This window comes from Bombus vancouverensis, chromosome 9 (assembly GCF_051014615.1).
Source record: "Bombus vancouverensis nearcticus chromosome 9, iyBomVanc1_principal, whole genome shotgun sequence".
Taxonomy (NCBI): Eukaryota; Metazoa; Arthropoda; class Insecta; order Hymenoptera; family Apidae; genus Bombus; species Bombus vancouverensis.
The window spans coordinates 15,293,170-15,317,953 of record NC_134919.1 but is presented as its reverse complement, the minus strand read 5'-3'; the positions used below and the strand labels follow the sequence as shown (position 1 = coordinate 15,317,953).

Genomic DNA, 24,784 nt, shown 5'->3' with positions numbered 1-24,784 from the left:
ATTGATGAACAAAAAGAATACAAACATAGAAATGAATATATATATATATATGTATATGAATATCTTTATTCTTCATAAATTTTTACTAAATAATTGATTCTATAATCTTCCGTAATGTTGCTGCTGCCGCAAATTGATCGCGTAAAATTATATCTTTATCAATATAACAATATGAGTACATTGTATGCACCAAATACAGTTTCAACAAATATCGAGTCAATAATATACAACTGATAAAAAATATTAATAACATTTTTCATTTATTATATCATATTATAATATGATATATTGTAATTAAAAAATGTTAGTAATACATAAACACATTATCATCTGCTTGTACAGATGTTTCATATTTTTATAATACAATCTTCTGTATAATATAGCTATCTACTGTGAAATTAATATTGTCCAAGGATATTTGTGAAAGGACTAAATCTATTCTCATGCCTTGTTGGACTCATTCTTTAACACATTCATTCAGAATTAAAACATATTTTTTTAATACTTCAGAGTGTGAAAATATGTTGTGTGCAGTGTTTAAAATAAAATGTCATCATCTCCTTCATCTAGGATATTTGCAGATTCTACATATTCTCTGCCAGAAGCTATCATCTCTGCCCTAGCTGCTTCAGCCTGTGAAACAGTTTAAGCATTTTAAAAGATACTTGATCAAAAAAGGTGAAGAATGGAATTATTTTTGAAATATAAATCTCACCTTTGCTTTTATTTGTTTCTTCTTATCCTGAATCTTTTTTAATCGATAGAACTCTTCTCTTTCCAATTCATCCAGCTCCGAAATTATATAAGCAAGAGTTTTTTCAATTCTTGGGATGATAACATGTTCAATGGCATTTACACGGCGGTTTGTGATTTTAATAACTTCATCCAAGGTTACAAAACTTGTTTGTAAAGATGCTAATTCCACTAATAATTTCACTGCTCTTTGATAATTCTTTTTCAATTTTGCCAATTGCTGGCCACCTCTTGCCAAACCTGCTAACTCATAGGTATCTGTACCATCTTGATAGGACTCAAACACTGGAAGATTAACACCGGCAACATTATCTTTCTTAGATCTAATTTTAATTTGAGCTTTTGTCACATTCTGAAGAACTACTTGATTGAAGTCTCCAGTTGCAAACTTGGCTTCAGCCAATGAGAAAGCTGCCTCTTTCATTACTTCTCCCATAAGAGTTTTTGTCTAGATATAGAGAAGAATAAAATTGTTATAAAAAAAGAACAATTATTCATACAAATAAGTGTCTTTTTGTACCTCAATAATTTTACCCAGAATTAATCTGAAACGCATTTGCAATGCATCTGCTTTCTTTTTTAACAAACCATGACCCTTTTGTGCTCCATGTAAACGGGATTTCATTAACATTTGCGCTCTGAAAAAAAAATATAAATTCTGTGTTATTATATTCACAGACATTATTATCAATATAATGAAAGAAGTAAACAATATGTACATTTGCTGTCCTTGTATAACAGTTAAAGACTACAATCTCGATTTATAAAAAAAATACTTACATGTTAATAATACGAATATATGAGAAATATAATTTAAACATTTTAAATAAATAGGAATAGGGTTACACCCATCTTATGATGGATGATAACAGACTCAGAAAATTTGGTAATAAAAGAGAAAAGATATTAAATAAGTGAAAAATAAGATCCACTGAAAGAATAAAATAGAGTCGTATAATTTGAAAGGGAAATACTTACCCCCGAGAAGGGAAAATCGCAAGTTTATCCTTTCCAGACATAGTTGAGAGAACTATCAAGCAGACAAGAATGAAACTGATCAGCTGACTCGTAGGACCGGAAGTTTGAAGCTGTATATATAGTTGCGCAAAAATTAGCGCGTAATTTTAAAATTAGTAAGAGGATGAAGAAAAAGGAATATAATCAGATTATTTGATACAGTGGGTATATGAAACAACTGAAAAGCAAAATGTCGCAACATTAACATTAGTACATAAGTTCGGAAGTATGTTTAATCAAAATTTATAATATCTTAAACTTAATTTAAACAAAGAATGAAATAAGGGGAATAGAAAACAAAAATCTTCAATGGAACATAAGTACGATACTTCTTACTCATTTGAAGAAATGAAAGATTGTTTCATGCAACGATTAATAAAAGAAAATCGTTGTTTTCGTATTAGCGACAGTAAGTCAAATAACACGTTTAGAATAGACGTTTGCGCTGTCAATCCGCATAACACACGTAGAAGTTGCTGGCAACCTGGAATAATAAGGAAAGCCTCCGAAGATATTCTTATGAGAATGAACATTAATCGTCTTTGGATATAGGTTTGTATATATTCGACATAAAAACGAAAAATGAACGCTAAGTGGGAAATCCCTGTTCCAGGTCTACTTATTTTGGTAAATTACATTATTAATTTTATGAAAAAGAGAATGATTCATAAATCAGATATTTCTAAAGATTTTATACTAAATAAAGCAGTTCATGATGCTACGAATATTTTACTAAGACCATATAGGCCAATGGAATCAACCTCAAATACCTATGAAAGTAAATATGAAGCAATCAATCACATCAAAGACAAATGGATATCACATTCACAAGATTTTTTATTAAGAATGGCAACAATTGCCTGGGACTTTTTGAATATTTTGAATATGTTCCAAAGTAATCTGATAAATCGAAACATACAAGAAGACAATCCAAATAATGATGTTTAAATATTAGAATCAATGTATTTTTATGGTGCAGCTTCTAGTACTGATGTGAATTGACAGCAATATAATGGGGAAGATATAAGTATTAACTGCAATGTAATTAATATAAGTATTTTTAATAAAAATATACAAGTCAATTTTGTACAATATTTTACAACAGGGACAATTGTCCAGGTTTCAACACTTGTCTTACATTCATATTTATTCTGGCTTCAGAAATGTAAGTTTTTGCTTTGATCCAATCACTCTCATTCCATGTACAGTGCTGATTATTATCATTCATTTCTATGTCATCCCATGGTGCATCAATGGTTGGTAAAATTTTTGGTACGCCATGGTACCTTAGACGGGACTTTCCAGACATCACTATTATATCTCCACTCCGTAGAAACATTGCGTTAGCTGCATCCTCTTGTGTAAGTCCTCCAATTAAAAATACTGCAGTTTGACCAAAACTTATAGAGAATAAGGGTGCTTCCACATTAACTTCAGAATGATCTGTATGACCCGCTAAAGTTGAATTCATTCTATAATAGTTAATAATTGCTGCTTCAGCCTTAAAATCCTTAAAACCTAATGTTTGTGCTAAAAATGAGGTCAACAAAGATATCTCAGTAGGCATTTTTGTCCTGGATGTTTCAGAATATAATTTTGTATCCCAATTATGGTGGTACCCAAATGTTGCCCATCTTAATTTTGGTAATAATTCTTTACCTTTGTCAGAATTTCTATAATTAATATGGCAAACATATTATTATTATAGTATATGGTATACTGCAAATATATTTTTTTTTATATCATCATATTGTATCTTACCCAAAACATATATCCCACCAATTTTCGTCTTTGTTTAAAACATTATGAGCATCTAAGTTTAATTTATGTGGCTCTCTAGAGTACTCTTTCAAGCATTTTATAATCCAATATCGTTGTCCGTATGTCGTAAATGGATTTTTTATAAAAATAAGTCCTGGAATACTTCGAAGTTCAAAGACTTCCCAGTCCTTTACTGGTCTTAATCCCAATTCATATTCGCATTGTTCGTCAAGTAACCTCTTCCTAAAATCAGTAACCTAAAAAGTATTAAGAATTTATGTACGTAAAGAATAAGGTTCTCATAATTTGTTACATACTTTGTTATAATCGGGATTATTCAAATCGATTACATCTTTTAAGTCTGGACAAGGTTTTCGACTTTTATAATATTTAAAACTATCTTTGAACATTACTTCGAATTTCGAATCGTCGGCGCTGCCATGTTTGTTGGTTCGCACTTGTGCCGATAGATGGGGCTGCTTTATTCGTCAATTGGATCTGTGCAATTTGAAAGTAGATTTTAACGCAGATTCCTAAGCGAGATAGTACTAAATGCTTAGGATGTTTGAATAAGAATGTCATTTTGACCCGGTTCGCGATGGTGACAATCGAAGGTATCGGTTCTCCTATTCTAAATCACCGGATTGCAACTTTCTCTCGATGTTCACGAAAACAATGACGTTTTTACTACGACCAGCCCCAACGCATCTTGTCTAACCCACAAGTAAGCAATCGAAGATGAATCTATGATGTGACATGTGACTAATTGTAAGTACCGTGCAGAAACGATCGATGAGTGGACATGTGGACAGCGCATTCTGCATCACGATTATTCGACTCGTTTAGCATAATACCATCATCGTCGTATGGGCATTAATAGCCAGATACATATCGAAAATGTCTGAGCTTCGAGCAATCTTTTTTCTTACCGTGCCCAACCCCGTCCCCTATCTGTGTACGCACACGTTAATGGACTGTGACTAATTTTAGAGCGTAATTTTCGCATAATAACACTGCCGGGAAATCTATGATTTCATAGAAGCGAAGAGAGGCACGACAGCCGACTTCAAGGCTTTTCGAAAGCTTCGTGCAAATTAATAGTGCGCACCACGTTAATAATCGTCCATTACCATCGCTCCTATTCTCCATAAATTCCACCCACTCACCTAGCCCGGTCGCGAATAATTGTTCACCTGTATCTCAAAGAATACGAGCGAACCTTGTTCCAGTTATTAAACTGGATCTTGGGTTCAACCACTTCACTGATCCTGCTGGATTACATGTCTACTTACCACGTTGACAACCATAAGTGTCACCGGTGAGACCGGGAATGTCAGAATTAATTAATATTAGATATTTTAGAATGGTTAAAATAACCAATTTGTTCTTTTTTTTTTTGTAGAAATTTTGTATTTACAATGGTATATTTCGGGAAATTTCTGTGATAGTTTGTAAAATAAATGGGCAAAGGTTTGTATCATATTTCATTTTGTATTCTTTGGTATAAGGGATGGTTCTAATGTTAAAGTATATAAATTAAAGAAAGTATCGCATTCGAAAAATTCGTCACTTTTTATTATTATGGTAACAATATAGATTGTTATACATAAACGCAGCATAAAGCGCTTAAACAATATTATTCCTTTACGAACACGTATATTATAAAAATTCACCCGGCAGTCAACGCGTTATCAATTATTATCACACTATAATTATTTTATTTATAATATTGTCAATTATAGTTAGATTCAGAAATTGTAAGAGAGCATCTACAAAAGATTTGTATCATAGTAATAGACGAACAATGTTGAAGGTATAAATGAAAATGAACGGAAAGAATCGACATAGGTAGAGCGGTAACACGCGAATACGAATATACCGGTGCATTAAGGGCGCGCGTATTCTCTGACAGTTTCATGTCAACAAATGTCGTGCCCGCGAGTCGCGCCCAGCCGTAAGCCAGGTCTGCACCAAGCAATCGCGGCGTATTCGCGAGATCAGCCAATCACGCACGTCTGTCACGTCACCAACGACCAATCGCGAACGCTGCTCATGACGACAGTCGCTAAATATAGCTCGTATATATCTAGGCCGGTCGCAACCGCGAATTATCCATAGTCGTGCGTCGGCAGCCGACGGAGAAGGACGGTGTGGGGCGTATCGGGACGCTGCATAGTCGTTCGCAACTGTAAAGGTAGGACCCGTACACGCACCTAAAACAAACCGTCTTCTCTGCACGTGATAAAGCTCTTTGTAGGTCGAGTCGGCTATTCTTGTAATATAATTTGAGGGCTGCAATAAGGTGTATCGAGGCTGCGGTAGTAATTTCATTAGACCTCTTTTAAATTGTCAAGTATGTTCGAACCGGAGATACAGTTTACGTTACAACGTTAGTGACATTTATTTGTCGATTTATCCGTACTAATGCGTATTTTAAAGATATCTTTTCTGATAGGCCGGGTGTTTGCGAAAAGCCAAACATATTTAAAAGATCATCGGTTGATTTCTTTATCATCGGAATTCGGAAGGAATGTTGCCATGAAACAGATGTCAAAATTATCAGTAATGTTCCAGTAATATCTTTCGAGAAATACAACGAAAATCGAGTTCGCGAGTAGCCAAGGTCGTGCGACTACCAAGTGGAGCTTTATTACGAACATGTTGCATTATTACGACAAGAGTCGAGAGAAGAATATGTTAAACGCGGTGAAACTGCGTTTACGTTCTGTAAGAATATTTCTCTCAACTCTTGTACGTTTTTTTCACATAGATACGTATCATAAAGAACACATAAAATCGTGAGAAAGGTCGTTGTAGTAACTTCCTTATTTTTCTTTCTTTTTCGAATTCAATTCGAACGATTGAAATATCGCGGTAACGTTCGTGCATCGTGTTTCCACGAATATGAAGTTAGCTGTGAAGTCGATTATCGTTTACAGCGTCCACGCGATACGGATCGAAAGAGGTGCAGTAAAAATTGTTCGCAACGAAAGTTTAGTATGGCCGTGGTAGTAAAACGAAAAGTATGTCGTTTCTACGATTTGTCACGATACAATGGATCCGTTTCGAGAATTTTTCGACAGGCATGGGCTCATGACACCTGAGGATGCACTCGTAATAATGCATGATTAGTGTCACGGAGAACATCTGGTGTAGTGGGGAATCTTAAATATAGCAAAACAGAACATTGGCAACATTGTCACGAATCTAGTAAAGACTATATAGCATCCTCACACGGTACCAATGCTCCTGATTGCACAATACCTTGCGTCGAACTAAACATTCAAAGTATATACGCTTCGTTTTTTTATTCTCTTTATTTCTTTTTTATCCTTCTTTTCAATACGTTTATAATGGAACGTGCAACGTCGGTAAGAAAGAATCTTTGAGATTTCGCGATCGTTCGAGTATCTTTCGCACGTACGCGAATGAAAGTATAATGTTTATATTGGCATGTAAAGTGAAGTTAAGTAGGATCACAAATAACCGTAATCATAAAACCTCATATTACGACGGCTTAAATGGGGAGTGCGTTTATTATGAACGACTTAGTGTTTACTGGAAATGTATGCTCATAAGGGAACATATTTCTCCGTGGAAAAACAAACTTCATGAATACCTTAATAGTTCTGTAGTCGAACTATTCTTTTTTTTCCTTCTTTTATTCTACGAGTATTTTACAAAAAAATATTTTGTTTTTCAACGCGTTTCTATTAATTTTGGATTTTAAATTAAACGTTGAAAATGAATTTACGAGAAGATCTATCGATTCTAGAATTTATGCCTTCGTAAATACCAATCATTTTTTCCCCACTTTGATTGTTTACTTCTGCATTCGTATATTAAAAAATAATTATGGAACTTTTTTTACGATTCATACGTAAATAGTTTATCATTACCAAGGAAAATTATTTATTATAAACAATTATTTCATATCGTTATTATATTTTATAAAAATGTTAACAAACATAAAAAAGAAGCATGAGCCACATTTCCCAGCTAATATATGCACAAACTATTGCACAAACAATTTGTTACATAATATTCAAATAGCAAACAAAGTATATACGTGTTGGGATAAATATCTATCGTTATAAAATATATTTGATTGAAACACAATGTCGTCGACGATGGCAATTGTGTAAATTTGAATTTAACTAAACCACAGGAAAGAAAAAGATTAAAGCGCAGAAAGGAGTAGTGAATGAAAAAAACATATTTTGAATCGTATTTACAACCGATTCGAATCGTATCAAATGTAGAGATTCGCGTTCGCCAAGTCACGAATCTTAAATGTTTACTTTCGTTTGTAAACTTCCTTCGCGGCTGATAATCATTATACAATAATAATCTTATCTTTGCGTTCTCTATGCAAACGAGCCAATCTTCTCAAGGTGCAATCTGCTGGGCGTGTGATAATTAGCCGCAAGGTTGGACAGCGCAATAGTCGCATAACTTTTTGCACGTTGTTATATATTTCTTCTATTTCGTTTTTACCTTCTAATATTTAATGAATATTTTCACACGAGTCGACGCATTAGCAACTTGTAATGAGAGTTTGTATTTTTCTGCGTTACGACCTACGTTGAAAACCGGAAATGCTATCTTTTATCTTTTTTATCGGTTTTCGAATATTATGTTTCTTTTACTTTCGAAAATGACCAACCTTCCCTTCAATTTGGTCTTTCTCGAAGCAGTAATTAAATATTATATAAAAGTATTCGATAAATACTAGTTAGCTGTCTCTGCCACGATAAATTTTAACAAGGTTTTAGCGGTCGCCAATATCCTAGGATCTTAGAAAAAATTCAAGTTTTCTATTTTAATAAAAATTCAGACACCTACGTTATCTTGAGAATCATTGACTTTAGGAATCATCGAATATTAAATTAAAGGAGAAGATAAAAGATCCTGTTTTCTGGCCAACATTCGAAATCGAACGCCTACGTTGTTTTCGTAATTCCGAATACGAGATAGTGGGCTCGTTCAAAAGATAAACAAAAAATATTCGTTAGATTAGCTAAAAAATAAACATAGAAGCTATACTTTTACAATATACCCGCACCTATAACATATGTTGGATCGGTGGAAAATACTTTCGGTTTTCGATCGTGTTATTGGGTTGGCAACCAAGTGATCACGGATTTTGTTAATACCACCTAGTGACAAAATCCGCAATCACCCTTAGTTGCCAACCCAATAGAAAGACTAGTTTCAAACAGTTGGTACGACAAAATCATATTACAAGGATGACGTGTTGCATTTATCAAACGTTTGGCTTCCGTCGGAATTTTAAAGTCAATATAAATCGAGCAGTTTTAATAGTTTGATATGAAACACGACGAAATTATAGTAATATTATTACAGTACATATAGCTAAAAAAAGACAAATTTCCCAAGAGATATAGCCGTACATTATCGCGATATTTTTGAGTAATTATCTCTGGTCGGTCGACAAAGATTCTTCGTTTCTTCGCGACCGTGACCTTACTGACATTTAATTCTTAGATCGTCGCCGACATCGAAACTCACCCATACAGGATCTACACGTGTGTCAGATAGCGTGCGCATTTCCATAACGCCGAAGGCCGTCAAATATTGCAACTAGACGAATACCTTTGGCTCTTCTGTTGTAGTTCGTCTGTTTATCTCGCTTTCATCGAGCGTTTCTTTTTCCCCCTAATCCTGTCGGGTTTAAATATAATTTCTCTTGCACGCGCACTCGCCATTTACATCGATTTTCTCATATCTTTGATCATCGTCTGGTATTATTTTCGTTGTGGAAATTGTTCATCGAAATTCCTCTAGTCTGACTTATAGCTTCGCTTTAGAATTCTCAACTGTGCTTCTCATCTAGCAATCGCGGAAAGAAAGTTCAAATTTCATGACGTTGATCTCGTTATCGCCAAATGTTTTCTCTTTAATTAGAAGATGTATATATATATATATTTCCGACGTTTTGAAAGCATATTTTGTAAACAGAACGTCCACTTACAGTTTGATCGTACAATTTCCAACTATCGGTCCCCATTTGGAAATCGCGAAACAAAATTTAATCAAATTCGACGACATCGATCGCCGAGTTTCGAATCTTTTCTCTTCGTGGAAAAATATATATTTCTTCGTATCTTGTCGACCAACTGGGTCGTTTACGATCCAACTGAATTCCCTTGTTCTTTCGAGTGATCCAAATATTTCTTTTCTCTGTTTTATTATCTTCGATCAATTGTTTGGAACTTTCGCCAATAAAAATAAAAATCTCGAGCTACAAATTCAGGGGTGAAATTTGAAAGTAAAAGACGGACGAAGTAGGCTGAGTTTTTCTTTGTTCGAAGATCACTCTGGAAGTTCGTGTACATAGGATAGAGCGCGTCTTAATTGAATTTGCCGCGGTCAAGGGAAAACGTGTACTCGAATAAAAAGCTCTCGCGCGCGGTTGATTTATCGTCGAGGGATGCGCGCGCGCGTTCACGCCTAGAGGCCGCGAGTCACCTTTTTACACACAGCTGATTACAAAGTCGAGAGATGATATAACTGGATTTGCAAGTTGTCACGGTGAAAGAACGAGAGAGGTTGGACGAGGGGAAAAAAGGGGGCCAGCGGGGGAGGCAGGCCATTATTGTTCAAGGGCGTCAATGTACCGATTCAATTTAAAATGCTAATGCGCATCGCAGAGAAATGGCAAGAGGAAGGATTCGCGCGCGAAGAAAATAGCGCGCGAGCGTTCGAGTCGCGAATTATTTTTCCATCTATCGAGATCGGTTAGCTGGCGCAATACGGTTTTATTAAAACTCGCAGATCGACCAACTTTACCGCGATTAATCTTTTAGCTTAATCGTCGATGCTTAAGAGTTAAGTAATTATCATATATTCAAGGTCTTGTATAATAATTTATCAACTAATCGTCAATCAATGGTCTGGTCAATTAATCAACTAATCGACTAATGAATAAACAAGTATACAACGAATTGTCGTTTATACATTTCCATCGTGGATCTAGTAATTTTTTACAATTTTATAGATCGCAGATCTCCTTTGCAATTTTTACAATTCAACAAACTCCATCCGTCGTCTAATTACGAAATTGTTAGGATTATCAGAAATTGTTGAAATTTCCATGAAAATGATTGCAATACCAAACCAATATCGATCTTTCCTTAAAATGTTCGACACAAGAAAAGCTGTAGCACCGCCGTTTCAACGTCGACCAGTCGAGTATATTCGTTCGTACACAGAAACAGGCGCGTAACACTTCAGATCGCTCCGCGTTCCTTCTCGGATGAATGAATACATTGTTCGATTTGTTCGATTCGTGGGTGGGTTGGTTATCGATCCCTTTTACTCTTATCGCTGGCGGATACAATATTTCGCGCGATAAAAAGATTACACATTCTTGTCGACCGTACAAAATTATCTACATGCTTCGAATCGCGCGCTTTCTTCAATAACATACGTATATTTACATACGATTTTTCCCTATATCTTTCCTCCGATATATATTTTTGCTATTTTGTAAAACGTTCTTTTATCCGGCACAGGATTTTACGATTTTTTTTTTAAACGCTTACTTTACTCGCTATATCTTTATACGATATCCTCAAACTGTCTTTTTGCCAATGTACATTTTTTACGATTTCTTTGAACATTTTTTTATCGACATTTTTTAAGGTGTTGTTACTGGCTGTGGAAAAACGAAATCGCTTAAATGAATTCACACAGGTCGAACGTGTAGAAATGCAAAAATTCCGGTTATCTATTTATCATTCTACAGGTGATATCGTTTGCAAGTATTTTTGCCATTTATACGAATATTTGCATATGCGTGCGCGATGTCTAGCCCGATGAATCGACCATGCGATAGATAAGCGATTAACGCAGCGAGCAAAAAGAGAAGAGGTGGGAGTATATTAGTTTAATGTATCTTATCGGGATCCATTGTCGACAATGTATTGTAATTATGATACGTATTATGCATTACATAAGCGTTTCCACGCGAACAAACGATATACAGTTTGGTTTCTTTGCCGTTGGACTTCCCGATCGGATCCATTGTATTCGTCGTTTTTTCAAGATTATACAGTTTATTGAATTTGGTTTTTTAACACCATGATCGAAAGTATAGTTGTTGCGCGTCGAAATACCGAGCTGGATCAACAGCGCGAGGTAAATTAGAGGCAACGGGAGTTTCACCGTGCAAAAATTCGGCGCGTTATAATCGCGTTATAATCGCGTTATATCGTAATCGGCGAAAAGATTAAAATACGGCAATTGAAATGGCACTGCGCTCGATTAAATTCTTAATAGGACGCTAAAAGGGCGAAAGTCGTAAAAACGTGACAGTAAAAAGCGTCTTAATAATTTCGAACATAAACGTAAGTTAAAGGAATATAAACGTGGAGTAAATTGAATATTTATGTGAATTTAAAGTTATCGTTATGTTAATTGCACTGCAGAATTATTAAAGACGGCCATGAGAATAGCATGTTAATTACGATGCAAGTTCCTATTTTAAGAAACAGTCGTTTAGGTTACGTCGATGCCATATGTTATAAAACTCAATTACAACCAAGATTATTGGTAGTAATGCTGTACAATAGAAAGGAAAATCGAGGAACTTTGTGGAAAACAGGCTCGCGTAAGGCGGAATGACGCATCGAGTAAATCGTGTTGAAAGCTTTGGTTCTAAATTTTTTAATAACAGCTACCTTCCAATTAACAATCGTAATATCGCTCTTAAAGAACTTTGCTCTTGTCGTATTCGTCAATGAAATCGGAATTTCATAATGCTAGGAAATTCTATAGTTGCACAGAGTATTTGCATATCATTCTACTCGTTACGGTATTTACCGATTAATTTTACTAATTAATTAATATATTCGCGGTCTTTATAAGCGTTCGAATACTTCGATAAATAACCGTATGGTCAACGATATACTTTGCTAATGAAATTGCGAAATTTGCAAAAAGTGAAAGTCAGGCAGATTGACTCGAAGGAGCTTCGTATATTGTGCAACAAGCTAATACGTTCAAAGCGGGAAAAACGAACGATCACGCGAGTCGGCGGCTCTTTTAATGGGACAAATTCTACGAGGAATCGCGTTTCATCGGGGTAAGGGCAACGATGTACGATATTCTGCTCGTAATTCATCGCAAACGAGCGGCAACAAATCTGTGTCACTTTAGAGATCAAAGCGAGAAGTCGAAGTCTTACAACGCGGCCGCTTCTTCTTAAATCGTTTTTGTCGGAACGAGCACCCGGAACAGTTGTAAATAAATTCTAAGCAAAATTACCGGCCCCACGTTTCGCACACGAATGCACGTATCACAGAAAGCGAGAGTAATTTATAATAGCAAAGAAACCACGATAACCCTAAAATCTCGACGTCTTTATCTCTGTGTTATCGAGTGCCGCGTCCACGACATTTACTAATTTCGTTTTGTTCTTTGCTTTCTGAAAAGGACAGGTTTACGACGGCCAGTGTGTTACGTGTCAATTGAACGTTTCTCGAATAACTGCAGAGCATCGCTGCGTTTTATCGTACGTTACGTTTCGGCAGATGAACGTGGAAAGTGGTGTAGCAATGGAAGTTCGTAGATACGACAGACGTGCTTGTTTTGCTACGTTGTTTCATTCTCGCAAGGTGGACCGTGTTTCTTGTAATTAGAAGATCGCGAATACTCGTAGAAATAACTCGTAAAGGGACTTGGTTATTTTCACAAAATGTCAGGAGGACACTTTTCGAGTTAATCCCCAGTTTGACAAGAATTCAGATATTAAGAAGATTTGTCGAGGCACGAACATTTTGAAAAGCAGTATGGATCGCGATAAAATCACGACGATAAATCGTTTTCGATGGAAGCCTGACTTTACAGAAGTAAATAATCGTCGTTACCGTCGTTTTCGTTCTTCTTCGTCGTTCACCACGGTGCCATAAAATATCGTCGACGTATGGAAGTCTGTAGGACCTCTGCCAGCGTCCATTACATAACCATCGATGGCTGAGAAGCCGAAAGAAAGAGGAGGATGGGAACACATCCTTAGGATTTCAAAGGCTGGATCGCGCACGTGCTCAGCGATCCTAAATATTCGAGTTGGCTCTGTCGCCTGAATATTTCGCAGTTCCACGAAATTTCCCTCAGATTTAGGTCTTCAAATGAACCAGCTTGCTCGATGAAAGACGAAGATACAACGGAGTTGCTGCATTCGTCGAGATACGGGTCTCTCTCTCTCTCTCTCTCTCTCTCTCTCTCACTCTCTTCCTTCGTAAATTTACACACCGTTGAAATCCGGTGCAAACGCGCTATTCGCTGTTTACGAGCGTCGAACGAACTGTTTTCTTCGATGCCTCGTCTCGTTTAAGTGGGTAATCGTTTCTGGGTGAAAACGAGAGACTCGTTCCAAGAAATAATCGCGTTCGAGTTCGTTGCATCCTTGTCGGGCCAGCTTCTATCCGCGAGTTGTGTCCGCTTTCAAAGCGGAGATTGAAGATCGAAACGCGTTTGATGATCCTCGTAGGTCATCGGCAACTATTTTTGGGCTAGGCTGTGGTACAGCTTGTTTTAAGTGTTTCCTGATACCGAACCGAGTAAATCGGGAATTTGTTAGCGAAGTTCAACGAGTATGATAAATATTGGTTTAGTTCGAGAAGACGTTAGCCGTTGGTTGTAGTAGAAGAGATTTGGTTGAGAGGTAGTTGAGAAACGAGTGAGAAAAAATAACGAAGAATAACGGAGTGTTAAAGCGAGTGCTATTATTCAACGTGTAGCGTACTATTATCGTTGAAGAATTATCTCACTGGAATGTTATATCGAAAGGAAGATAACGTTAGAGGAATAGAAAAACTAGCTTAAAGTGTATATGTTAAAGAATGGCAAATGGTTGAAATAAAATATTATTAAAATAATATCTTATATCTTATATAAAATTTATTCTATTTATCTTAGAAAATTGGAATAAAATATTGAACAAGATAGTAATCGATATTTTGTCTATTATTAAACTTATGTGGGTGGTATTCTTTTCAAAAGAGAGATCTATAAATGCATCTGTACGTTGGAATTCGAAGTGTCCATCGAATCTCTCAATGCCAACAAATATCTCTCAATCTGCCATTAAATGTCTGCGCATAGAAGAGGCTTGTTAATCTTTAGTCTGTGAACTTTTAACCACTGCTCGGTATCTATTCACTGTAGTCATCGACGGTAACTTTCCTCGCAATTAGCTTTATCTTAAAGTCGATCACCGACTCGTTCGCTGCGACCAGAGAGACAAACCGCGCGACCTGGAATCCCGCGTCCCTTGCGAATACTATTCTAAGAACGATTTTACGAATAATTTCCTCGTTGTTTCGTTAAAAATGGTTAAATGGCTGCGCGCGACGTTTTTCATTTTTTCAGAAACATCGCGGCTTCGTACACCTGAGCACTTTCGATATCTCTGATTACGAAATAATGTGTTCAACTGTTATGACACAACGGGAAAATCTCGCGACGAATCGTTAAACAAACGCTGCAAGGGAATACTGCTGTGATTCGTGCACGAATCATCGACGAGAATCGTTGAAAAGTTGACATTTTTGCGAATAATTCAACGAATTTTTGAAAGAAAACTAAAAAGGCAATTTTCCGTTATTCGCGCGAACGTATAGAAGAATTTTCTTCCGCGGAGGAAATTTACGTTGAAATTTTTCAAACGAACATCAACAAAGAATCTTTGCCTTTTTCATTTAAACGAAAGGATTGTCTCTTTAACGCGTTTGAACGTACGTAGTCGTTACGAGGAATTCAAAGAATCGTTTCTCTCCCAAATTTAGAACCATTTTTGCAATTTCGAGTTTGTAGCTTCTTAGAAGTTCTTTGTGAGGAGGTTCGACTCGTTCTTAAGATACAAATTTGCGCCCGTATGTCGAGAACGATTCTCCGAGAAGGGAGAACAGCATGCGGGTTCGAGAGGCATCAATCTCCATTAATTGTTCCTTACCCAACTGTTTCTTCGAAAGATCGGACAACGTGTGGCGATCGTTTAGAAAGGGAATCATGGTCTTCGAAAATTCCACCGTTGCTTTCGAAGCAGGAAAATCCACCAATGACACATCTATTTGTTGCTTTAGGTGCACTACGTGCGCACTTTGTCCCGTGCAAATTATGATGTAACATTAGCGTCTTGCGATTCTTGATACAACTTTTTCTAGGGAATACGATCAAGGTTACATTCTCGACACTGAAGCCGGCATTCTTTGTGTCATCATTTTTCTATAAATTGGAAGTTTTCTATGTGAATTGAATTACAGGCGAAAGAATTTATCGAGCGTTTAACGTTTAGTATTTTAACGATAGAACGTATTTTAGACAATTTGTTACGATATTTATCTTTTATCGGGCTAAAGGAATTTTTCGAACGTTTGCAAACATTTCAAATTCTTGAAAAACTTTTTGATCAAACTACCTTAGTAGCCAAAAATACGAAACTTACAGTAGTTACAATAAATCACATAAACTGTCTATATTTTTCCAAAAACAATCGAGTGGAGACTAAAGCATTCTAATCATTTCTACCCTCATTTCGTTCCTTTTCATCTCCACAGAATTTTTCACGTAGTATCAAGGAATTCTATGGAAAAAATTATCCACGAAAGTAGAAGATCAGAATCGAAACTCTTGAAATAACTTTTAGAAATGTTACGAAGAAATTCAGATTTAGTTATCACGAATTTCTTTCGTTATTCTCTCTCTCTCTCTCTCTCTCTCTCGTAACGAAGTCTAATAAATTCCATTCGAAAAGAATTGCCCAAAAAAGTGAAAGATTATTTAATAAGAAATAATAATCTGTTAAGAGCGTCGAATTCTATTTGTATTTCCTTAAATCGAATTTTCTATCGAATAGCATATCGAAGAAGTTATTTCTCAATTTAGCTGGTTTATCTCTATCGAACAAAGTAATAAACCAATCGGTATAATAGTGACAAACGTGCGTGCACGCAGTACAGAAGCACGAAACGTAAATTCGTTTCGGCTCCTCTTTCCTCCTTGCGACGCGATCATAGACAAAGCGCGCGCAAACCGGCAGCGTATGTAAATTATATGGCCAGGCAACGAGCGTGTGGTCGCATTACGGTCGGACAGGAAGCATAAATTTCGTTACGAACGCCAAACATAGTGTGCGAGAAGAGCGTGCGTAGGAAACGCCAGGACCGTTCGGCGTTTTCAGCAATCAACTCGTTCGATTCGTCGAATCGTTTAAAACGTTCGGTTAGATACGTTCGACGATCGCTTTCGTAACTCAATTTGAGCTTCGGTGGTGGTTGGATTAGGTGCTTGAATCACGTTCAAGCCGAAGTACTCTAATTTATGCGTATTTTACCTCTTTGCAGTCGAATTTCTTATATGGAAAAATTTTGTTCTTTGTTTAATTGGGCTCGTAAGTTGTAAGCCTCTGTGGTAAATAGTAGCTTTTCCTATAAGCAATGCAATTTTTTTGACAGCCAAACGTTGGACATACAATGCAAGTTGTTACTGCGAATATCAAAGTTTCGTGTAGTGAAAATATCGCATTGGCAACTAAGTGATTGCGGATTTTGTCATTAGGTGGTATTGAAAAAATCCGCAATCACTTAGTTGCCAACTCAGTAGAAGATTTACACGTTCATGCATAGACATTCGCGATTTATTATTATTACTCGTAGTTGGTAAAGTTGAAAAGCGAAGCAAATGGTACTAGACATTACGTATATATTATATATATTCGGCTGTCCCAAAAAATTTCTTTTCTTTTATGAAGAAATAATAGATGCACAATATTTTTTGTTTTATTTTCCAATAGATTCTCAACGCGAGAATTGATTGTAATTTTAATAAATAAATAAATAAAAAAAAATAAAAAATTTTCCAATAGAGCAAAATGGACCATACGTAATCCAATAAAATAATATAAAACAGAAAATATTGCGCGTGTATTATTTCCTAATGTATTTATGTAAAATATGCTCTTTTTTTTTTTATTTGGTAGACTATTTACAATCAATTCTCGTTGAGAATTATAAGTAAATTATGTAAAATATGCTGTATGCTTTTGTACATGGTTCTCAATCATCGTGCGCGATTTAGTAATCTACTGCAGTAAAATATTTTGTATAAAATAGTGTCCTAAGTTTCTTTATGCGTTATCGTATTTTTGCCTTCTTAGGTGTCCTCTGTATCTCGTGTTTTGCTTTTTTTCGTTTAATCATATAGAATACTGGGCGGACGCGAATCGTATGATTTCACCGGCGATTAATCGTAATAAGAAGGAACGTTTTAATTTACAAGGTTGTTTTCTATACGAAACACGATTCTCGCTCTTATCACGGAAAAGGAAAGCACGCTATCGTGACGGATAAAGTGATTTATACTGCCATGCTCGAAAGATTAAATCGCCCTCTGAACGTTCGACCACAAGGCTGCGAATCGATAAAAATAAAGAAAGTGGAATACGTTTCTCCGAATCCTCGACTATTCGTAGAAACAAAGAGTCTAATTTCTTTCTTTATCTTCCCCTTAATTAAAACAACGTTAAGACAGATTTAATTGCCTGGTCACTTAGCATATTTAGCTACACTTAACGTGCAGACTTCGCTAACTTTTCAACATTTGCATATCTCCGGCATGGATTGACGATAGAAATGAAACTTTATGCGAAACCCTGCTGTTCTGTTCAATGTACACGGAAGCATTTCATACTGTATCGCGAATCCCATGTTGTTAGAAACGAAATGGTAATCCATTAAGACAACCTTATTGTTACAACAACATTACAACAACGTTAAAGTTACGTAGATGGTACTGAACAATGCAAATGAAATAATTTATATGTCGTTTAAGCCGATTAAGTATAAAACTGTGAATGGAAAAAAGAAATGGTACAAAAATTATAAATTAATCTATTTCATTATAGAATCGACAAATTTCCTCTTTGCAATAAAATTCAATTATACTGTAAAGTTTGATGTAATCTGTATCTGTATTCTAATAATAATGAGAGACGATAACGTTCAAATTATTCAATAACGTAAAGTAATCGAAAAATAATTGCAAGTGGAATGTTACCTTGATGCAACCTGTAATGGAGGTTGAGACTATTTCCTGAGGAAGGTCTGTTCGTGGATCGATAAACAGCTTGTAAAAGTAAAACTATAGTCTAGCTTCGTGAGTAACTCATCGTGCCTCCTGGTAAAGTAATTTGCCGTAATTAAAGTCGTATAATTGGGACAGATAGCGTCGTAATATTCCCGTGTCCCTTCGTACAGTGTGTTCCTCGTCGGAATCTGCTTTCTCTCTGTGTGTAACGCTAATTTCAGACCTTTTTTTTTCCGAACCAGCTCGTTTCGATCTTGATCACCCTCCTTCGATGTTCCGTTTAATTACGGGCTTAATTGTGCGACAGCCAAGCCGTGCCGAAAGGTAAAACGAATCCGCAACGATTTTTCTTTCCGTTCGTCGATAAATTACCAGAGGAAATTGAATTTTTTTCCTTCCCCTTCTTTTTCTGTTATAGCGAAGCGGAAAAAAGGATCTCGCGAGATCTTTTTATCCGGTTCGACGAGAGACGGGGGACTGATATTTGATTCGATATTACAGAGAATTGTTCGAGATTTTAAGTTCCTTCTTATCGGATTTAATTAATTGGAGAAGATTTTCGTTAAGAAAATTTCTATCTTCATTTGCAAAGTAGAAATATTAAGACAGTGAAAGCGAAAAATCGCTCGACACCGTTGACACAACTGGAATTCTAGATTTTCATTGTCAACGCGTAATACCGCGAAAGGCACGTGTATCAAATGACAAAATTATCAAACAAAAGTATATTTCGTAGCCTAGTAGTCTCACGTTCCTTTACTCTTCTCGTCCAAAATAAACCTGATACGCGGATCTGTGGCTTTACAATTTTTTTGGAATCTTTAGAATCTTGACAAAGAGAGGCGCGTGATTATAATGTTTCATGTATCTAACCTTGGAATTTTTAAGATGTTTATTCCGAAGGCTTCGGCGATGTTCGAGCGAAAGAAGTTGGCAAGAAGCAAGTTGGTCGGCCACGAAATTCGTGTCTTTAGAAAGTGATCGTGAGCAACAGTTTGACAAGCGCACAAAGTGCTCGGAGGCATTGACTTTTCGAACTCTTTTCTCCCGCGGCGACCTCTCACCTTCGCAACTAGTTGAAATCGCTTGGCCAACGTGTATTGTTCCATCCAACAGGTTCGTGCTTTATCGTCGTTTCCCCTCGTGCATTCTTTTTTTTACGACGGCCTTGCCTCGAATTTCACTATTCTTTCTATTTCTCGTGAGGTCCGTTAACTCGAAGCCCGGCTGAATGTTTATGAAAATGAGACTCGTAAACCGGTGGAAATTGCCGCTGAACAGAATTTAGACGTTGAAACGTCCATCTCGAGATAGCTATCTCGAGATCGTTCTGTTGCAACGATGAATTCCAGTATATAATCCTTTGCCACTTGAATTTTCTTCACTTACGAGATGTGATAATTATAATTTATAATAATAATCGATACGGCTTTTTCAATTTAACCCGTATTTATATGTCTATTATACAGGGTGGTTGGTAACTGGTGGTACAAGCGGAAAGGGGGTGATTCTACGCGAAAAAAATTTTTTTTTAATTTCTTTTAAATTTTTCCATCGAGACGACGATCTACAGTGAGATCCGTTATAACGAGACGCGATAAAGTGCAGGCGTACCGAGCGAAAATTCAAAGTCGATTTTCTCGAAAACAAAGCCTCGAGCGACAAATTTTTATTCTATATTTTCGACTCCTTTTTTTCGCGTAGAATCACCCCCTTTCCGCTTGTACCACCAGTTACCAACCACCCTGTATACTGCCAGGTAGATGATGGCAGGATAATTCTTCTACTTATTCCGCGGTTCTTAATAACATCGTTTGTATTTGTCTAATTATTCTTTTGCTCGCGTGGCTGAAATAATAAACAGCGGTACAAAGTTGTTTTAACGATGTAGCTGTATTCGAGAATCTGTTGAAAGAACCTCTTGGAACGTTAGGTTGGCAAGCGATACTTTGATGATTGGATTAATTGGGCGTGGAAAATTGGAAGTATTACAGTGGCATTCCTAAATTCCCTTGATTCTGATTTATACCTGCTGCAATATCTTCTATTAATCGCAAATACCGCTAATAAAATGGTATCTTTTTACGTTTTCATCGATGTTATCGTTAGTTTATCGAAAGTATCGTAAGTTTAAAGAAGATCGATCATACTGTCTGTTTCTATCGACTTGCAGCCTTTTTATCTGCGTCAGAATACAAATTTTTATCGTTTATAACGCGCACGTGGATGCACGTACGATATTGTGCGGTTATACCGTGCAGCTTCGAGAAGAATTTTGTAAAATACAGTGGTCTTTTCTATGTATAAGCTCTCTCAGAGCTTAGCAATGAAAAGCCTGATTTACCAAGACGCTGTTAGGTTTATTATTATAGCAGATGATTCCATCAAAAACAGACTCGTATCTTGTCTGTTGCACGTCACACTGTCTCCTGTTAATGGAACTTCCAAACATTTCGATCTTCTGCTTACTTATTCTCACAGTCTTTCAACGTATCGCGGACTCTTGGACTCTCATACTCTCCGGATTCCAATATTCGCAATTACAAATTTTTACGCTTGCAAGATCACAGATTCCAAGGTTTTTAGGTTCTACGTTCCCCGGGTCGTAGGTTCAAATTTTTAAATGTACAAGTAGCTAGCCGGTGTCGCGCGTTTTCCAACCCTTTGATTTTCGAACTTACGCGCTTCTACGCTGCCGAACGTCCAAATTTGTCCAATTCTCACGTTCCTATGCTTTCACAGCCCTTCGTTACGATCTTTTTCTCTTCCTCGACGTCTTTTTTCCTGGCTGTTTGGAGGCTGGTTTCCACGGTTCCAGGGAATCGAGTCGCTCGTAAACTCGTGGGCTGGTCGCATGTTTCGTAGGAGTTTCATGGGATTTCGATGGATGGAAGGGGTCGTGTCGATGGTCGTCTGTTCTGTCTATCGGCGGTCGAACGCGTATGTTGCAGAAACGACAGCCGTAGGAATTAGGCTGCCCACGCTTATGTCGACGACCGTACCGAAAAAGCACGATAAAAGCTTTCTGGCCAGATGGGCACCGGTTGCGCAAGCTCTCTCGCTCTCTCGTTAGAGACAGATTTCTCAACATCTCTTTCCTCGTCCCGTTCATCTACATACACGAGATCTTCCTTTACAGAGACTTTCGACGAGCCACCATAAGACTTCTTTCGTGTTATCGTTACATCGTGTGCTGGCAATGGTGGAACGCAGAGTAATTACGTAATATTGCAAAACGCACTTGGGCGATCGGTATTTATTTAAACACCAAGGATATTCGCACTCCATTTTGGCTTCTTTTCGAAGCAAGTTTATCGTAAGTTTAAGATCGAAGGAAACTGTTGTTATTTCTATAGTCAGAGGTGGGATCACAATAGTTATTATTTTATTGAATGGATAAATTTATCACACCGTTGTGAGCCAAAAAAAAAATGTTTGTTTATAAAAAATAAAAAGACATCTTAAGCCTATCGATTAAATCTATCGATTGTAACTAGGATCGTCCTCTAGTTACTATTTCTTGTAACTAACGCATCTGCATATAGATGGCGAGCACGACAACTCACGTTGTCATTTTCGACAGAAACATTTTGTGCCACGTTAGGACGTAAAGAGAATCTTTTTAATCGTTAACGCTGCAACTGTTTTCACGTGTATTACGCGTGAAAATACAAAACGACCTCGAATTCGCCGTAATTAGTAGACTCTTTATTCGTCGTTCGAATTTCTTTCCCGTCCAAATTAAAAGGCTCGGAACTTGGCGCGTGGAAGTTTCGTCACGCGCGACGGGATTTAGGGTGAGAACCGTGGCACATGTTCGAAGGAAAACGAGTCGACCAAAAGATCGTGGAAAGATTAATTGCCAGCTGGGTCCCGTGCACGCGAAAGACGTTCGCGCGTAGCCAGGATTTTCGGCGCGTCTCGCCGCTTTTGAGGCAAAGGGGGGGGGGGCACCTTCGATATATATCGTTCCTGGTGTATTTATGACTCGTGCTCGTTACGTGCCGCTTCGATGCATCGTACGCTTTACTTTAAGCTGCGTGGAAAATCATCGATAATACCTGGTTCTCGTCAAAGGCCGCAGAAATTTCTTTCGTCCACATTTTCTTTGATCTCTATTCGCGAATTTTCCGCGAAACCAGCGTTTATCTTTCCAACATATGACAATTCCCTAAATATTACGCAACAGACCTTGGAATAGGTTGCTAATAGATGGCCCACCATTTGTTCTGCCGCGTTTAGTATAAGTTTAGAAGATAAATAGGTGCACGGCTGTAGAACGTGCACGTTATAGTCTTAATTTATTGGATCTCTCCGAAAGAAGGTTAAGGAAGAAGGTTACAGAAGATGAGAGAACTCAATGGAAAACCATTTATATCTATAACGTAGCAATCGACAGAGATACCATGAAAGGAGCGATTAGAAGGAGGTTAACTGTGAGAATAGTTTTGAGACTTGTCAGATAACGCAGAACTTGAAGACAGACGAGATGCGATTTTAAAGATGAATTAATTAAGAAAAAAAAAGAAGGAAAAGAAGGAAAATCGGGGTTATGCAATCGTTGAAACGCAAGAAACAAATTTGCGAGAATATAAATAGGAATGAAAGAAATAATATGGAGAAAGTTAGGTCGTTTAATCCGAATGAAATGTAACAGATAAATATACGAGATGCGAATAAACATCATAAACAAAATAAAAAGGAGGAGTTTCGCTCGTTGAATTTTAATAATTACATTTAATTGCAACTATATCTCTTTTGTAGACGTTGGAAAAAGTGTTCGGCTCTTAAATAATCTCTACAAATGTGGAATAATTAAGAGAAAAGGAGCTGCAGTCTGCTCGAAACTGGCCTGAAATTTGCATACGTTCTTTATACGTGTCTCTCGAACGCTTTCGTGAATTTTTTTTGCCTATAAATATTCTCAAACAGATTTCTGAATATTTTAGCGATATCGGTTACATTTTTAGCATTATTTTTCAAGTTACTATTTTTGACTCTATCTTTCCAATGATCTATCGATATTTATCTTTACAATTGTTTTTCGAAATATCTTTTTCCTGTTCGACGAAGATCTCCGGATTTGAGCCTGTAGTCAGAGATATCGATTCGAGCGGCAGTGGAAGATAATAAATCACGTTCGAGAATGACACGTTCGGATTATCGAAGATTTACTCTGCCGCTATATAACTGGAAGGTTTGGTAGTTTCTAAAAATTTGTCCGCCCGATAATTTTGTGTTTTTCGTTGAAATATTTCCTATCCGTAAATCTTCGTTTTGTATCGTGTTTTTCGGATTACGATAGAAGAAGAAATATCGAATTTTGAGCTGCTCCGTCTACTTCTCTTCTCCCTAAATCTTCCTCGTTAAATCTAATGTACAGAACAGGGAGAACTTATCAACGCGCGCCCTATTTTCCCACCATGTAATATATTCCAAACTGAATCTCGCCATCTTCACTTTAGAACGTGCATGCTCTGTGTACATGCCTCGTCCCTTCAACGAAATGTTCATTTGGAAAACATCTCAAGTAGATCTCCTTTACCGCGTAATCATCCGCACCGCGTAAAGCAAACTTTATCAATTTTTAACATGTACCTTTCCTCTCGAAAGCTCAAGTGCCCTTTTCTTTCGTATTCGTAAATCACTCGCCGTTAAAGAGCCACGGAACTTCTCCAAACACGTGTACCTCCCCAATTTCGCCTCTCGAGCCAAACGACAGTTCCACGAACCATCATCGACGTCGGGATCAATCGCCGTAAACACGTTCGACGACTGGTTATCTTCATCCCAAAGCCTTTCAATTCCCCTCCTTTGTAACGTACCTTAGACGCGAACACGACGAATCCAGAAGACAACAATGGCCCATCTGTCCACTACGTGCCCTTCTCCGCGCTCCTCTCTGGCAGTCGCAGATAAAATCGATAAGATTTCTGGTGCAGAAAGAGGGAAAGGCGGCTTGTCCGTGGAAGCTGACGCGCGACAAACGCATAATACACTCGCGGCGCTCTATGAATCGGAAGTGAGCTTATTATTAGGCCACGCTCTGCGAATAGTCCGCACCTTGACGAGACGAAATAATAATGGCGCTTATAAATTCTGTAGCGTTCGAAGCGCGCCTCGGCCGGATTCATCGAGGATT

General features: G+C 37.2%; 3 protein-coding genes across 6 annotated transcripts in view; 1 reads left to right on the top strand and 2 right to left on the bottom strand.

The window, feature by feature from the left end:
* Positions 1–46: 46 nt before the first annotated feature.
* On the bottom strand, positions 47–1,823 carry Vha36-1 (V-type proton ATPase subunit Vha36-1). The gene is made up of 4 exons (XM_033338058.2): positions 1,732–1,823; positions 1,274–1,391; positions 716–1,201; positions 47–633 (listed from the first exon to the last, which is right to left on the bottom strand). The coding sequence occupies exons 1-4, from the start codon at positions 1,770–1,772 to the stop codon at positions 538–540; spliced, it is 741 nt and encodes a 246-aa protein (XP_033193949.1). The 5' UTR covers positions 1,773–1,823; the 3' UTR covers positions 47–537.
* Positions 1,824–2,812: 989 nt separating this feature from the next.
* On the bottom strand, positions 2,813–24,719 carry AlkB (alpha-ketoglutarate-dependent dioxygenase AlkB). 3 transcript variants are annotated; one of them, XM_033338054.2, is made up of 4 exons: positions 24,468–24,719; positions 3,849–4,029; positions 3,532–3,788; positions 2,813–3,443 (listed from the first exon to the last, which is right to left on the bottom strand). In XM_033338054.2, exons 2-4 carry the CDS (start codon positions 3,939–3,941, stop codon positions 2,867–2,869), a joined length of 927 nt encoding a protein of 308 aa, XP_033193945.1. In that variant the 5' UTR covers positions 3,942–4,029; positions 24,468–24,719; the 3' UTR covers positions 2,813–2,866. The 3 variants fall into 3 exon arrangements, with proteins under 3 accessions (XP_033193945.1, XP_076477918.1, XP_076477917.1); XM_076621803.1 differs by lacking the exon at positions 24,468–24,719 and adding an exon at positions 4,461–4,481; XM_076621802.1 differs by lacking the exon at positions 24,468–24,719 and adding an exon at positions 4,308–4,448.
* Positions 5,628–24,784, top strand: part of Atf3 (Activating transcription factor 3) — a 28,953-nt gene continuing 9,796 nt past the window's right edge. For both annotated transcript variants that reach the window (XM_033338056.2, XM_033338055.2), the window contains exon 1: positions 5,628–5,725. The gene's annotated coding sequence lies outside the window, so the exon portion shown is untranslated. The remainder of the gene's footprint in view (positions 5,726–24,784) is intronic.